This window comes from Fopius arisanus, unplaced genomic scaffold (assembly GCF_000806365.1).
Source record: "Fopius arisanus strain USDA-PBARC FA_bdor unplaced genomic scaffold, ASM80636v1 scaffold00074, whole genome shotgun sequence".
NCBI lineage: Eukaryota > Metazoa > Arthropoda > Insecta > Hymenoptera > Braconidae > Fopius > Fopius arisanus.
The window spans coordinates 616669-633495 of record NW_011887813.1 but is presented as its reverse complement, the minus strand read 5'-3'; the positions used below and the strand labels follow the sequence as shown (position 1 = coordinate 633495).

At 39.5% G+C, this 16827-nt stretch overlaps 1 protein-coding gene across 2 annotated transcripts; it reads left to right on the top strand.

The window, feature by feature from the left end:
- Positions 1 to 110: 110 nt before the first annotated feature.
- On the top strand, positions 111 to 2557 carry LOC105269795 (uncharacterized). Of its 2 annotated transcripts, XR_892478.1 has the most exons (4): positions 111 to 199; positions 291 to 452; positions 638 to 731; positions 1869 to 1944. XR_892478.1 is itself a non-coding variant. In XM_011310323.1 (3 exons), exons 1-3 carry the CDS (start codon positions 688 to 690, stop codon positions 2160 to 2162), a joined length of 384 nt encoding a protein of 127 aa, XP_011308625.1. In that variant the 5' UTR covers positions 681 to 687; the 3' UTR covers positions 2163 to 2557. The 2 variants fall into 2 exon arrangements, 1 of the variants encoding a protein (XP_011308625.1); XM_011310323.1 differs by lacking the exons at positions 111 to 199; positions 291 to 452 and adding an exon at positions 2088 to 2557 and having other exon boundaries at positions 681 to 824; positions 1869 to 2040.
- Positions 2558 to 16827: the final 14270 nt, after the last annotated feature.

Here is a 16827-nt window from a genome sequence, read left to right as displayed (position 1 = left end):
GATTCACAGGTACACCCGCAAAATTAGTTCCGCAAGTTCCGCTAGGAAATTTCGCGGTTGAAGCTTCGCCATTGGCGTTAGCAATCTCCCCTATAATCTCTGATTAGCGTTGCTGATCTCCCCAGAATCTCTGGTTAGTGCACCAAAAATCGGAATAAAAGAGGAAAGATTTCAATAGGATTAATTTAGGGCAAGACCGGTACCACTTCCTCGAATTTTTACATGTTTTTATTAAATCGTTCACAGTTAATGAATAGGTTTCAAACGAACTATCATTGATTTATTTTCAGTTAATGTTCGATTAAAACAGTATTTGTAATACTCGTATTTTGAGGTTATGGATGAACCGATTTATTTACACTAAACTCATATATATCCTTTTCTTATAAGTTCTTTACAAGAGATAAATGGCCTGATCCACTCTGATGGACTCTCACTTTTTTACTATTTAGGTACATAAGATCTTGTTTTGATTTATGCCTCTAAATCACAGGAAAGTTCTTCAACTTTATTTATAGCCATGTATATGCGAAAAACGTCTTTCATCCGGTTAAAGATATTCATGAATAAACAAATGTGTAATGGACTTATTCGGTTCAATGTTTTGAACAAATTAGATAATTGGTTTCATTTTCAGAAAAGTATCGAAGGTGAAGAAATTTGGACGAAATTAATCAAATGAAATTAATGGAGGTGTCTCGACCAGTTGAACTACCACTACCTCAAAGAAAGTACGCCAATACGATATTGGGAAAGAAAATGCAAGGTTTAAGATTAGAGAGGAACATTCAAGTTGTAGATTACCACGAGGCCAACAGCAGGAGGTAGTCGTGCGCAAGTTTTAAATATTTGTCGGATTTAGCAGGATCTGGATAGTATAATATGAGACAAGTAAAACAAAGTAGTTTTTTACGATGTATGGTACTAGTAATTTACGTTATAAGGCCTGAAAAGTATTTTTGTGACAAATTTAATCGTACTGTGCACCGAAAGCGCAAATGCAAATTATGTTTAAATTGGCCAGGAAAATACTTTTCATCATGATATACCAAAAAGTAAATTTTCAGGTGCACGAAGCGAAGCGAAGTGAAAATGACTTTCCCACACATTGCGAAGGAAAATATTGTTCGCAAATCGTGCAGAAAGTTGTTTTCGGCATGTGGGATACTAGGATATAAAAATAATTTTTTCGCACTTGTTACGAAATATACTATTTCAGGAAATTCACATATATGATTTTTTATCATGAGTCCCAACTAACCAAGTTCTGAGCAGGCCTAGGCTTGTAAGTAGCACTTACCAGACCTAGGTATAAACAGAATGAGGCTAGGGCGGGCTAAATGATAATAAACCAGTCCAATCTACTGTGTGTAAAGTGACATTTTATGCACACTCCACACAAAACCCCACTTCCCACACATCGTGATGGAAGATACAACACGATACTCACGAAATAGTAGTTTTTAGACTCGTGAGATTATATCGGTCGCGCCTTCAGCTCGTACCCTAAACCAGCTCATAGGAACTATCCCGCAACCATATTGGAATATACTAGTAATACCTGCCTCTAAAGTGCACTTCGAAGCCGTTGTCTGCGTGTCATATATTATTTTACGAAAAAGGGTTAAAATGCTTTTCGGAGCGCGTGGCATATGTTACTTTATATTACGAGAGCCGACCAACCAAGTGCTTTTGTTACCCTAGGGACGTAAATACAAAGCAAGGTGATAATCAGATAGTTACGTCTGTAAGGCAATAAGAGCACGAGGTTCGGTAGACAATGTATTGGTTCGACTTGTGGTATAAAATGTCACTTCTCATACAGATGGTTAATAAAATAACTACGTCTTTTTTGTTTTTCCGTACAGTTTACAGGAAATTTCATCAGCAATCACCGAAAAAAATAAGTTAGTGGAATGTCAACTAAATAAGCGATTAAATGTTACTAATGGAAACCAAATTTCTGAACAAATTGGGTGCAACAATTGTGAAGAAAAAATTCATAAATATGAACAAAATAAGAAAAAACGACGCAATAATGTAAGATTCAAAGAGAAGAGGATCTTTTTGTTCTAACAATAAAATAGTTTTTTTTCGTAGCTCCCATTGCCGGCCGATTCGAAAAAGCGCCAGAAAATCACATGGCCCTGATTTTATACTGACTTAGGATTATTTCATCATCTTCATATCATTCAATCAGTTAAATTCTGTGAAGGATTTGTATAAATATTTTTAAATGAAACAGAAATCTCAATGGTATAGGTATCCACTAAGGAAATTGCTTTACCAAGAGAATTCTTCTTTAGAAAAACTAGTGTTTGTCTTCAATTCCATCAGTTTTTGTTATGTTTCTATGCATATTAGTATAAGCTACTATTTATAAATTTTCTTACGTCGCTCTTTGGGTTATCCAAGGCCGCAGCGCGGATCATCAAATTGTTTATGGCTGTATATAATATAAAATATCTTCTCAAATTTTTCAGACTTTTCTGATCATCGTGTGAGCCTTTGAAGTGTTTGCAATTGCCGTTAAAATGAATTTGATTTTGTTTTCAAATTGCATTCGTTCACGTGAAATTATTCAGAGAGACAGAAATAATAGTCCGAAAACTAATTCCTTGGATTAATACCTGAGAAGTATATCTGCAAAGGCTGTGTTACAATTTCAAACCGATCAATTCAGGCATTTTTCAGTAATCGTAGTCACCAACTTTGAAAAAATAATTTTGAGAAAAATGCATTCAAAGTTTTCGAAGAAATTTGCACATAGATTAAATTTTTTTTCCACTTACATGGTGTTATATATTGCAGGAGAATAAAATGAACCTTCTGTAGCATTAGCAGCTTCTAGTATGTCAAATTGATATTGTCTATGAGCCATTATTCCCTCCCGCGGACTCTCGAATCGGAGATCGCGATGCTCCTCATCGACATATGCATGGACATTGGGCCCAGCTGATAATCCGATTGCAGTCATATAGTACAACAGTAAAGTTGCACCTTTAAAGACTGCAGCGGCAATATGCGCAGCTATTTCAACCATTTTTTAGCCATACAGAATGAATTGTTTAGTCATTTTTCATATCGATTGGTTATAGCTTTCATTGCTGTTTTGCGGAAAATCACCACACGTCATCCTGCTATTTTTTTATCGCTGAGGTCTGTATAGATATGGAAAATTGCCAAAAATCACATGCTTATATCTCGGAAAATACTCACCGGACCACTTTGGCATTTTCAGGGAATATATTTGGATATATATATATATATATATTTCGATATTGCCAGAAAAATCGACTTGTCGAAAATTTTAACTGTGTATGATTTCTTAAGGCAATAGACTGCCGCGCGAGAGGATTCAGTTCGAATCTGAACTCCAGTGGACAAATGCATCTACTGCATTTTCCACTATGTTATTATTACTTCTTTATCTTCGAATCTCGAGTGCTTCATCTCATATTGTTTATTATGAGGGAAAGAGCTGATGCAGTAAAAATTTTGTGAGGATGAACGAGCTGATAACGAATTATCGGGTAGTGGATGGGCCGGTCAAAAAATACACTGCACGTGGTTTTAAATATTGGCCAAAGTCTATATATTTACTATGAAAAGCCACTGAGCTGAGCAAAATCGAGTCCATATTAAAAAAAAAATAAATGAACGACTCAATAGAATTGGAAGGAGCGGACGGAGAAAAAAAGATTCATAATTCGTAGTAATTATCCACTGAGCTGCTAGGGGAGAAACGCATATACATACATTAACGATTGATCGCCCAATGAGAGAGATAGGTAGCCCACAAGGTGACACGTGATCTAATTTTAACGTGTCACATTACTTCACATTTTTTCACGTGTCACATACCTCACATTACTGAAAAATGCCTGAATTGATCGGTTTGAAATTGTCACATGACCTAAATCAGAGCTAGGCAACCTCTGCTTTGAGAGCAAGTCGTGCTCTCGACCTCTACATGACAAAAGGTAGGCGAAAGTCCATTGTATCGGGTGATGCGGATTTACGGCCGAGGTCCTAAAGATCCTTATCCGCTGAAATCCAGCGAAGGAGGGGTAACGCTTACGTAAAGAAAGAAAAGAAAAATGTCATTGAAAAAGAGGAAAACCATGGAATTAAGTCAAAAAAGGAAAATTTCAAATTTTCCGTTCCCTAACGTTTTTATTCATTTTGGAAGCTGACATGACAAATAAAATGCAAAAAAAAATCGGTTCAATTCCAGGGGTGAGGAACAAATTCCAATTTCATGTTTCGGTGGTCCCAGAATTGTTTATTCAAGAAATAAAATTGATTGAAGTGAAAATGTTAATTAAAGAAAATTAAAAAAAAAAAGAATTATGGAAAAAAAATGTCGATTTTTTATATGAAGAAATAATATCAGCCAGTAAACAATGCAGACATTGGTATTTTTTCTTTCATATATTTTTCGGAAAGGTCGTTATTGAACAAAAAATTTTAAAAGCAAGTTAAAAAATGCCAATAATTCAGAAAGTTGAATTTTTAGAATGATTCAGTTTTTTTCATGCATAATAGTTAATGCAAAGAACCGACGGTAGTGGCTGTGCGGTTAGAGTGTTGGACTAGCATGCCAAGGATCCGGGTTCGATCCCGGGCACCGGAGGTCAAAAATATATAGCGCTCTGATCTCACGGTTTCACTGCCGAGCGGCAGTCCTGTCAAAAGGACGACTGTACCAGGGCAGGTTTTTCCCTCAGATAAGGTTTTCCCTCCCTTTCAGCAAATGCGGTACAGGGGTTTGGGGGGTGGGAAGGGAACAAATCGTAAAAACCCGAAAGGGTATACGAGTGAAAGAAAATTTTTTTAGTTAATGCAAAGAGAGCGCCTTCCAGAGGCTTTTACCTCCCTAGTGGCGAAGCATTCACTAATCCTCCCAGATGTCAAGAAGTTATTCCTTGAAGACTCCCTGGTCTCCATGATCTCGGACGACTTACTCCATTACACTTGTACAAGAAGGGCTGAGTTTATCCAAACGAGAAGAAACTTCTTCAAAACACTGACATCCTATCATGCTGCAAGGCTAGCAGAAATTCCTCTATCAGAATTCCACCTGTTTGAGGAAAAACAAATATCGGATTTCTTAAATTAGCAGAGCGGTCTCTTCAAGGTTTTTACCTTTAAGTCTGAACGCCCCCAATTCAAGGGCTCGAAGTCCTTTCGCCCCCAGACAACCTAATTCAGAACATACCTCTTATGAACATGGCCCGATAACAAAACCTTCATTCAATTCATCCATTCGAAAACCGGAAGCGAGATCATCAAAAAACCTATCCAAACGCAAGGATTCAAGAAAGGGAAGCTCCCACCAGCGGAGAGCATGACTATTCATTCGAAGGGGGTCGACCGAGCCAATTCATTCCCCAATGGATCAAAGCAGGGGCTTCAAAACACATTCTGAGTAATTTAAAGGGCTATTCGATTCCTTTTGTCAAAAAACCCCCAATCATTCCCTTTACACCGTCAAGCGTACGGACCTTTTCAACAAAGAAAACAGTACAAATGTCAATAGAAATCGGATCAATGCTCCAGCAGAAGATCTTGGATGTAGCCATTTGGGATGCAGCATTTATATCCCTGATGTTTCTCATCCCAAAGGCTGACGGAAAATTTCCTCAGATTTTCAACCTCCGCTGTCTGAACGAGTATTTTAATCGCCCGAAATTTAGATCGATGAATCAACGCAAAGTTCCATCCTTCTTTAAAACAAACGAATATTTTATAAAAAAAAGATCTATCACAAGCATATTTGCACGTCCTTATGAAGAAATCTGACTGAATAGTCCTCTACTTATCGCGCCTCTACAACCCCTGTGTGTGTGGCCTTCTCGAGAATAAGCGGTTGGTTAGCGCATATTCATCGGCAGAAGAGTTTGCGCTAATGCAGATCTTGGTATATCTAGACGACTTTCTGGTAACCCATCAGGACGCCCAGAAACTCAAACGTCAGGTTCTGGAGATAACGGATTTTCTCGGCTCTGTGGCCTGGATAGTCAATGTTCGAAAATCGTCAATCACTCCGTGCCACAGAATCGAGTGTTTGGGCATCATCTGGGACACCAATCTCAACGAGATGGCTCTTCCGATCGACAAGAACACGAGGAAGCTGCCTTAATTTTCCATCTCGTTATGATGAAGTGATGTTAGGTCCTGACGAGCATTTTGTCTCTCGGTTGGTAGCCGAATCAGTGATTTTACCCAGTGTACCAGATCCAAAATCTGATTCTGGGAGCTAGAGATTTCCCATCCAGATTGGCGAGAGCTGACGCTGTCCGTTTTTGAACCAAATTCTGGCCAAAATACAACACTGTTTGCGAGAATATCACAAGACTCGGGTTCAATGGAAAGGAGCGTATGATAGTGGACTCACCTTCCTGAAGTCAGCAGTAAAAAGGTCGAAACAAAATAAGAAACTTGGAACATGCTCCTCTCGTTGGGAGGATGAGGTGAGCTTCCCTTCCTTTAATCCTTGCGTTTGGATAGGTTTTTTGATGATCTCGCTTCCGGCTTTCGAATGGATGAGTTGAAAGAAGGTCTTGTCATTGGGCCATGTTGATAAGAGGTATTTTCTGAATTAGGTTATCTGGGGCGAAAGGAGTTCGAGCCCTTGAATTGGGGGCGTTTAGGCTTAGGGGAAAGTCCTCAATTCCTGATCAGGACTGTTTCAAATGATCCAGCACTGCGTCTTCCTCCTGAAAATTATTAAAAGGGGAGCCAGACTGAATACGGATATTTTCATAATCTGCTTAAGGACCATCATATGGGTGAGCTTGAAGAGGTTATCTCGTCTATCTTCAGGTACATAAGACGACATTTCCTACACGAGTTGATGAGTGTGTGAGGAGGATTTTTTCCCATAAAGAATAGAAGGAGAAGGGCTTAGCCGTCTCTCCCCAGCTTGTTACGCTGGCATCGCATGTCCAAGTGAATGACTGTAGGCTGCGGAAATTATATTTTTGACGAAGTGTGTGCTCGGGGAATTGTCCCGGGAGTTTTACCACCAGTAAGCAACGTAGCTAAGATGGCGGGTGATGTCAGCAACGGCATCGTTGATTTTCTGATTCGTCCCTAAACCGTGAAAAATAAAACCTCAAAGGTAAGAACAAAGACTCACGCACACCTTTGAATCCATAATAAATTAATAACGAACGTTACAACAACGTTATATCTATATGTATATCCAAAAAAGAATTCTTTCATTTTTTTTTATACCAAAACACGTTTCGGAAAACGAAAACGTACTGGAGAACCTCGTGACCACCGCCAGGATCCTAATCCGGCATGAATATGAGTTCCCTTTATACCCTAAAGAAGACACTGACAATCAATCTTTCTTGTTCGTAATTCTTTTTCTTCCCCCAATAAACTTTTCCATAAATTCACGTCAAGCCAAAGGCACAGAGATAAAATAGTTCAATAACTCAGCAGACTTCTGTGATGAACCGCAATCAATGATTCTTGTTCGTAATTCTTTTTCTTCCCCCAATAGATTTTTCCATCAATGTTTACTCGGTCGAGAGTGAGGTTTACGATGGTTACAAGGATTGATGAAGTCCACACAACTTTACAAATGTTATTGGTCAAACTTTTATTTCTTTCAATTCTTTTTGTTCCGACGTTTTGGGCCACTCCCACAGTTCGTGTCCAAAGGTAGCTTTCAATCGAACATTTTTTGGTCCTTCGCATTGGATAGTGAATCAGCAAGTGGATAGTTACGAGTGCTTTTTGCAAAATCGATCTTGCTTTGTCAAATATATATGCAGTAGCAAGTTGTTGCAATTTAAGCAATAAAAGACAATTATTATTCACGTATCATTGGGCATGGTAGTCAGCATATCGTTACTAATTGTGAACCTTACTGAATGAGTGTAACACATTTCCCACCAAGAAAAATCCCGGTAATTTCTAATATTTGAAAAACAATGGCCGATTCAATCAGTACTTTTAGGAGGAAATGTGAAAACACCCGAAGGGCAATTCGAAATTTCCATGCTCTTGTGGACCCATGCAGTGCCGAGAAAGTGGAAGCAGGTATACCAGAAAACATTCAAGCTGCTTGGGAAGTTTTGAAGAAAAGGTATGCACCATTCGAGGACATACAAGATAAAACGAAGAATTGGATGAATAAGAATCCCCAAGACGATTTGAAATTCAAGCGATATATGATAATGTTCATGGAAAAGTATTGAGTTCAGTATCAGGGTTACCAATAGTGTGCTGCGGTGAATTAAACGGGAATATTGAGAAATGACCTATGTTTTACGATGCCTCGATGGCCACAATCGACAAACATGCTGTGTTGATATCGCCAGTGGAAAAACTACAGCACCTGAGAACTCAGTTACTCATTACTTCACAGCATTGGAAATATTAAAAGAGAAATTCGAAGACAAGGCGAAAATAATTCTCAGCCCCTGGCAGCGGCTTGCCGAATATCCACGTCCACAAAGAGATACACCTCATTTACTGAGTAAGTTGACTGACATATTTAACCAACATTTGATGCAGTTGAAAAATCTGGCCCTAAACATTGAAGATTGGCGCATACCTCTAGTGCATTTAATCTTGTCCAAAATGAATTCGTATACAGCCAGTCATTGGGACTTGCGCCGAGCTGACCAAAAGGAATTGTCTAAGTATACCGAGTTATTGGACTTTTTGACGAAACGATCTAATTGCTCAAGGTCACTAAGTCAGTGACTTCACACGCCCTCGCGGTGATATACAGACTTTTATAACTAGTGCAGTGACAAGCGAAGTGAAGTATAAAATGTGTATGGAAAATCACAGTATTATGAAGTGTCCCAAATTTAAGCAACTCACGTCTAAAGGAAGATATAAGGAGGCAAAGAAAATCAACCTGTGCATCGACTGTCTATTACCAGGACAAGCCGTAACCAAATGTAATTCGTGTGGACACTTCATATGTCAAGAAAGACACAACACACTCCATCGAGAGCAGAAGATAACACTGAGGAAGTTCATAAGGACTCTGTGGCCTCCACGAATCCTACGAACAACTCAACATGAATAGAAGGCTGTCAATTGTCAGGAACCTCTCCACGTCACACCTCTCATCGTGAATACCTGAACTTGTGAGCTGATGGTTACTCTCCAGGTAAAGGCGATGAATAATAAGGATGAGTTCGTTAATTGCCGCGTGCTACTTGACAGCTGCTCTACTACAAACCTCACCACGGACAGACTAACTACTGTCCTAGGACTCCACCGGAAGAAATTCGTTTCATCCATTGGAAGATTGCACAATCTACTAACAAAGGCTCAGCAAATCGTAACCACCACTATAAAATCGCAAATTAACAACGGGAAAAGAAGATTGACATTTTTGATCATCCCCAATCTCAGAGACCGTCCCTGGTCAATAACTCGACAAAGAGAAAATAAATATACCACAGAATTCGAAACTGGCTGATCCAGACTTTTCCTGCCCAGCTCCCATAGACATGTTAATAAGGACTTGGACCACTATTGGAGTTGTAGGAACGGAGAAGATACGATTATCTCCTAAAGGTCAGGCAGAACTGTACTCATTGAAAACCTCTCTGAGATGGGTGATCGGAGAGGAAGCACTTACTTCTAATCCTAAGAGACTGAATTGTTAAAATTCTGGGAAATTGAAGAGCCACTGTCCGCTACTGTGCCCGCAGACATAGACGATGTGGCTGGACAGCATTACAAGAATCATGTGACTCACCCTCCCACAGGAAGACACATTATCACGCTACCCCTCAATGATCACATTGGGAAACTTCGAGAATCGCGATCACGCGCACACAATCGCTGGAAATCATGCCAGAAAAAATGTGCACTAATATCTACTGCGATAATGGAACCAATTTCGTGGGGGCAAACAACGAACTTACAAAAATCTAGGCATTTCTCAACAATGAAGAAAATCAAACCAAAATTGAAAACTACGTTTCATCAATATTAACCCAATGGCACTTCATACCGCGGCAATCACCTCATTCTGGAGGTCTATAGGAGGCCGCTGTTTTACCATTTAAGACGCATAGTGACAGACGAACTCTTGAGCTTTGAAGCATTCAGCACGCCCGTCATTCAAATAGAAGTGGTTCTAAACTCAAGGCCAATTACACCACTTTCATCAGATCCGAATGATCTATGGCGCTCACGACGGGCCATTTCGTGATCGGTGACTTTCTGAAGACCCTTCGAAGCCCAGATTTCTCACAAACGATGAGCAATCGACTATTATCCTGGTACCACATACAAAAACTAAAACAAGATTTGTGGGCTCGGTGGCGCCGAGAATATATCAGCGAACTAGGTCTAGATCAAGGTGGTCCAAGGGGGAACACTTCAGCAAAGAAAACACCATAGTACTCATAAAGGAGAATAATCTACCAGCACAAAAATGGGCTCTTGGCAGAGTCGTCTATACCCATTATACACCGTCATAGTTCATTATACACAGTCATACTCATTATACACAGCCACGGGGACGCTCGATCGCAATGTTAAGAAGCTCGCGCCATTGGTATATGATGATGAATAGGATGACCGGCATACGAGTTAATATACTTTTAGGTTAACCACTATACGGATTTCAGTTGCTTCTCAATACTTCGCAGCAGAGGACAAATATGCTTTGACGCGGAATGTGCAACCGAGTAAATCTTTCATTCTTTGGGAATTTCCCCTTGGGACTTTCCCCCATTAAAAGTTTTCCCGTCCTCGCATGTCCGCCAAATTCCTGTATTTTCCTCCAACACATTCTCCAGTCCAGTAATATTCATAAACTAAACCTTTACTTTCGATGGCTCACATTTGGTGACCAAATGCATAGATTTGCATTAACCGTTCTCTATTGTTTTCTAAAATCCCTGGATTGCTTTATGACTGGCCTAATTCTCGACGGGAAATTTCTTCACGTCCGCCATTGACGATCCCTCATAAAAACCAACACCCAGTACTACCCTTCCCTCTGACCCACCAATTCCATCGGACTCTTTGGGCCTCGCCCTTCACAAAAATTCGTCCAGTAAAAATGCTTTCCCAATTTGCAACCAACCAACTACCGATCATTTCATTTACTCCCATCTCTTTCAAACTGTCCTTCTCAACTTTTCTTACCTTTCCGAAAATCAGTTCCTTCGAAGAGTATATCCAGGCGGGTTGTATCTTCTGCTTGCGCGGTTTCCTATTCCAAATATCTTTCGGTAGTTTTTATATTAATTGTGTCTTGTTTTCCTCATTCTAATCCATTGGACCCATCCGGGGGTTTCTGAATCGTAGTAATTAGATTCCGTGATCACCGCTACCTCATTTCTTCCATTTTCCTATTTTTCTTGCGTTTTCTCATTATTTTTCGTAACTCCGGTAATTCCTCCCTTCAAGATCGACAAATGTATACTTTACTCATTTCTTTTTACGGTAATTACGATAACACATCAAATTATATCTTTTATCATTATTCGAACGGTTAAATTATCTATTATTGCTCGCTTTTTAATGAAAATTATTTATTGGTTTCGCTATCTTTCATGATCTCTGAGTGTATTATCTCGGAGTGAGAGAGAAAACGGCAGTTCGAGTGACGTAGAAAGAACGTCCTACAAAAGGAAAGTGTGTCAGTTCGGTTGTCCCTGTCAGAGTGCAATTCCGTGTCTCTCTTTAATGCGTGATTCTACTCTGAGAGTCTTCTCTCACTAAAAATTTTGTATCTGACAGGTAATGCACGGAGCAATGTTGGGTGCGCATCGTTTATTTCCAAACAAATCAGAAAGCTAAATTGTAAGATACAAATCTAAAGTATGATACAGGCAGGTATTGCAAAACCCGAAACAGCGAGCACGTTCTCGCACGCGGCCCAAGCCAGCGCACCCTTTGTTTATCACTCACTGCCAGAGCGAACGTTGAGATGAATGCAGAATTATAAATTACACAAATCAGTTGTTTACACGGTGTTTCACATAACGTATACGTTGTTTTTACCAATTTTTGTGGATTTTGCTGCAGAGTGGAAGTCTTGCATTTGACTAATTTTTCGATTTTCTAATTTTAATTGCAAATTATCTAGAATGTTATGAAATGCAAAAAACCATGTTTTAAGATGATACCTGTGTGTGTCCAAGAAAATTCGAAATTTCAAAGATCAATTCTGAGGAAACTCTACATAAATACGGCAAAATTTACAGCTAAAAAAATGAATTTTTAATTTGTGATAGCTATCATCAACGTTTATTTTAATGCGTCGTTCCAGCTCAATCAGTTCTGTAGTTCCTGGGATATAGCCATTTTTTCAATACTCACCCCCCTGAATTCTATCCATATCAGTCAAAAAACATTTGGTCGGATAAAATGTCGTGATATCACCTTTTTAAGGTCTTATCATCACAAACGTTGCGAAAACCATAAGTCAACAAAAATGGAGATAACGTGCACGTGTGCACGTGTGTGCGTGTGTGTGCAATATGTTTTCCATAAAGTAGATTTACGCGAATTAAACAACTTCATTTTTGAAGTTTTTGTATGATAAGTAGAATTTTTTGTAGGATTCGATGTGAGACTCATTTACCACGTGAGACTCATTTATTCACAGCGATTTTGCGAGATTTACAACGTGGGAGCTGTAACGTAAGTCCCTCGCGACAACGGCAATAATATTCGAAGGTGTCCGAATTATCACGGATTATAACGAGGACGCCCTGCGGCAAGGGCGATGGGATGTACGTCATCGGCATGAAATTATGTTGCTAAGCCGAAATCAAAACAATGTGTTAGGCTGATACAGAATGAACCGATAACGTAATAAAGGTGAATACCAAATGTGGTAGTTTCGCTACATTTTTCAAGAGGAAACATAAGCTCGCTTTTCCAAATTCTGAGAAAGACCTATTTTTAATATTGGAAGGCTCATAATTCAAAAACCAGAAAAAAGAATTCAACGAATCATTTCATCATTTCGATGTTAATTGTGTAGTATGAAGAACGATGTGCGTAACAGTTAAACCGGCCAAACGAAACCTATAAGAGGAGTAGGGTCTTGTTAAAATTGCAAAAACTTATAATTTCCATTTAAAGGTGAGAGATTAAAAATAAAGAACGAATCAATGTTTATTGAATGTGCTCTAGTAAAAAAAACAATAAGTAATAGAAATATATTTCGTCGTAAAATATTATGGACGTAAAATATAAAATTCAGAAGCGGCAGCAGTATCCATGCAGGTGATGTGTGACTCTGGCGGTCACCCAAGCTAAGCATCGTTTGGTTGGGTTAATACTTGGGTGGGTGCCCGCGGCATAAGTATAGTCAGCCCAACAACTTTTAGGCAGCGCGGAGTAACTCGCAAGAATGGCAAGAATGAGCGCGTATCCCCTAGAGAGACATAACAGCAATCTAAAATTTGAATAGCCCGATAGTCGAGCAGATGAAATAATTGGAAATTAATTAAATGAACCCGAATCGACTCAAATCGACTAAATCGACTCATATCTACTCATAAACGCCAATCGATTTATTAGATTCATAAAAATTTTTGGCATTAATAAAGAAGTTGTAATGGTTTTTCATTATAATAAAATTATATTATCGAAATTAGTTGAAACTCTTTTTTTGTACTATTATTTACTATGTATTTCGCACATTTCAAGATAATGAAGACATCGGTATCCACAATAATCAGAAGCGCATTGAATAACCCATGTTTAGTCATGGACATATTATCAATTTTTTATGATGTTATGTCAAGAAATAAGTATTGTATAAATACTAAAACCTAAGAGTGTCGCTTTGTTCAATTAATTGAACAGATAAATCATACGAATCCTAGAATGATTTTTACTTGGTAAGGGAAACCTGAGGATAACCGAAATTCCCAGAAGAAAACGAGCTGAATTATCCAGAAGACTGTAGTTTAGTTCTTTTTTTCTAGAATTTTAAATCATGCCAAATTTTCAATAACCAGGTATAAATGATTCTAGTTTCGGTGTGACTAATCAATCCTAAACTCGACAAACTGGCATTTTGCAGTATCAGTATCATTAACTTGACGTTAAGGTTCATTCTGATAATTTCTGACCTTTACATACTAACGCGCAATATTTATGGTATCGTCAAATATTTCGAACTGAATGTGGTGTTCTGATTGTTATTGATACTGATGAGGTCAGGATCATGGCATTTGATACGTAGGTAATAAATAGTAGCATTAAAAACTAATTGCCAAGATATTTCGACACTATAATTCTATTCAATGGAGAAAACCATCGCAACCACCTAATGAATATTCGTATTTTTCATCGATTTAAGAAATTTTAACTTGTCCAGAAAGATGACCTATGTGAATACCGTTCACCGTTTTTCTCAGGTAGATAGTTGTTCTCGTCCATTATTTAACACAGGAAGGTGCGTCAAATTGATACTTGAATTATTATTAAAAATTCTTCAACATGGTGAACGATAAAAACTCATTAGTTGAATCCAAACGTCCAATAATCGATGCAAACTTCGCTATTTGGAATGTGGCACTACGTTCAGAAGGAAAACGAAATTCAATAACTTCATCAAAATTGCACAGTATCATATCGAACACATCACAATTTAAAGAATGAATGATGCGCTTCAAAATGTTACATCGATTTTTTTTCTAATGACTTGAAAGAATGGAAAAATCCAGTCAAAGTTGATTTCTCGAATAAACATGAAAAAATCCACGTTTCGTGAAAACCTCTCAAAACTTTGGGAAAAACAGTTGGAATTGAACGATCCACCTCTCAATTACAACGTTTTTTTATCACGTTTAGACCTGATATAATATCTCAGTTAGTAATTGAATCAGAGAACTGTAAATTAGCACAAACAAAACATTGAAAAAATGACAAATTTAAAATTTGTGACATGTGAAATTCGAAACTCATACTATTCGCCAAGTGAACACAACACGAAAAATGAGGCTTTATTTTGAAGATCTCAACGAAACCTGAATGCGATCTTAACGAGATCTAAATTTCAACGAGAATGATTTATAATAACGCCATATTGGTGGAGTTTAAAAGTCCAATAGTCGATGAAAACTTCGAATTTTAGAGAGTACCATTACATTCGGAAAGTTCAATAAGTATTGGATTATGGAGATTGAAATAAATAAACACTTGGAGAATTTTAAGACTGAGAATTATTATTAAAAATCATAAGACTCTAGACAGTTAAGAGGTACTTTACTGAACGAAGACTTACAACAAACTAACTCAACATTACTAGTGAGGCCCACGTTAAACTTTTCTCCAGAGGGCAATATAATTTCTCCTTCCACCCTCAAGCCTCGAATTTTTTTCTTTCTTTAGCCTCTCTGGTCGCCAGATGTATTTTGAGAAAAACCTAGAATGAGAAAGTCCCTTCAATACGGCAATTTAAAGAATGAATAATCCACTTTGAAATTTCATATGAGTATTTTTTTATCTGAGTTAGAAAGTCTCTCTAAACCCCTTGACTGGGGTGCGGAGAGCGCGGTTGAGCCACCAACCGAGCGCGTCTCCGGGTGGTGGATAGGAGGACGGCCGGACGAAATAACCACCTCGGCGGAGGCCGGGACAGAGATGTCTCGAACTCTGCGCGGGGTTGGCTAAAAACCAGGTTAACGGGGAACATAAGACCGAACGAAACGTGGGAAACCACAAGGGTAGCCGAAAAACCCATCGCGAACCAGGTCCCCCAAGCTACGGTGTATGATACCGTGCCAATGGCTGCATGGTGCAGGGGAAGTTGCATCTCAAACGGTTCCCTCGGATACCAGGCGACCTCCGAGCGTAAGTAGCCAAGCCCCAAGCATACACGGCTCTGCCTGGGTGATACCGCATTACCGTCGTACTCGTGGGACTTTATATGGAGACCAAAACATTAAAAGAAATAGAAAAACCACCTGGGACGGAAGAACCACAGGGCTAAAATACTGGACCTGGTGGAGAACAACCCAGGGGAATAAAACTAAGTGGCGCGGCAAGGCGTCGGTTCCAGAAGGAGAGAAGGGCTAACCTAGCCTCAAGCACTCCTTCTGGGACAAACAAGGGTAAGAGTGGGGGCGAGGGAATGTCTAGGGAAGCAACCGCGAAACGGCTGAAACCCGATGGCACCCCAAGCCCCCACAACACGCGACCTGAAAAAAGGCCCAAAACTGATCTAGGCACCTACGCTCAGGTCGCAAAGAAAATGATCAGGTGGGCTCTCGTCCCAGAGAACTACCCAGATCGAAAAATCACACCCGAAGAAATCAAGGGCCTGAAGGGACTGCTTAGGTCCCAGATCCTCTCCCTACCAGAGGGGACTAAGGCACCGTTAAACCGACTTTTGAAGGTGTGTGGGAGAGGGACGGGGCAGCCATTGTCGGCTGGACCGACGAAGAAACGGGGAACTGGCTGAAAGAACTGTTCCCCGAAAACAAAATCGGGGACCTTGTCCTCGTGGTGATACCACCGGAGGAGCTACCGAAGCGACACCGGGTGGTAGTTCACCTTGGGGACGAGAATGTCACCGCCCAGGTGGCAATCGTGCTCATGGGACGACAGAACCCCGACCTTAAAGGTAACTGGGTCCTGATTAGAGGCAGCGAAACAAGGGGAGCCACCTGATCAAGGATCAAACCCTGCGGGCCCTAGAGGCTTGCAATTTTAAACCTCACTGCGGGACTCAAAGAGCAACTATCAAGTTGCTCGAGAAGAACCGACATGAGGAAAAGGACAAGCCTATCGACGGGTGAACCTAAAAATGGTTCATAAGTCGGTACAAATAGTCCAGATTAATCTGCACCACAGTAA

Bases quoted from the DNA above. Each gene is read 5' to 3' on its own strand.
- LOC105269795 (XM_011310323.1), top strand. From the start codon at position 688: ATGGAGGTGTCTCGACCAGTTGAACTACCACTACCTCAAAGAAAGTAC. The intron at 825-1,868 runs GTAGTCGTGCGC...TTTTCCGTACAG, and splicing joins CACGAGGCCAACAGCAGGAG to TTTACAGGAAATTTCATCAG. The intron at 2,041-2,087 runs GTAAGATTCAAA...ACAATAAAATAG, and splicing joins AGAAAAAACGACGCAATAAT to TTTTTTTTCGTAGCTCCCAT.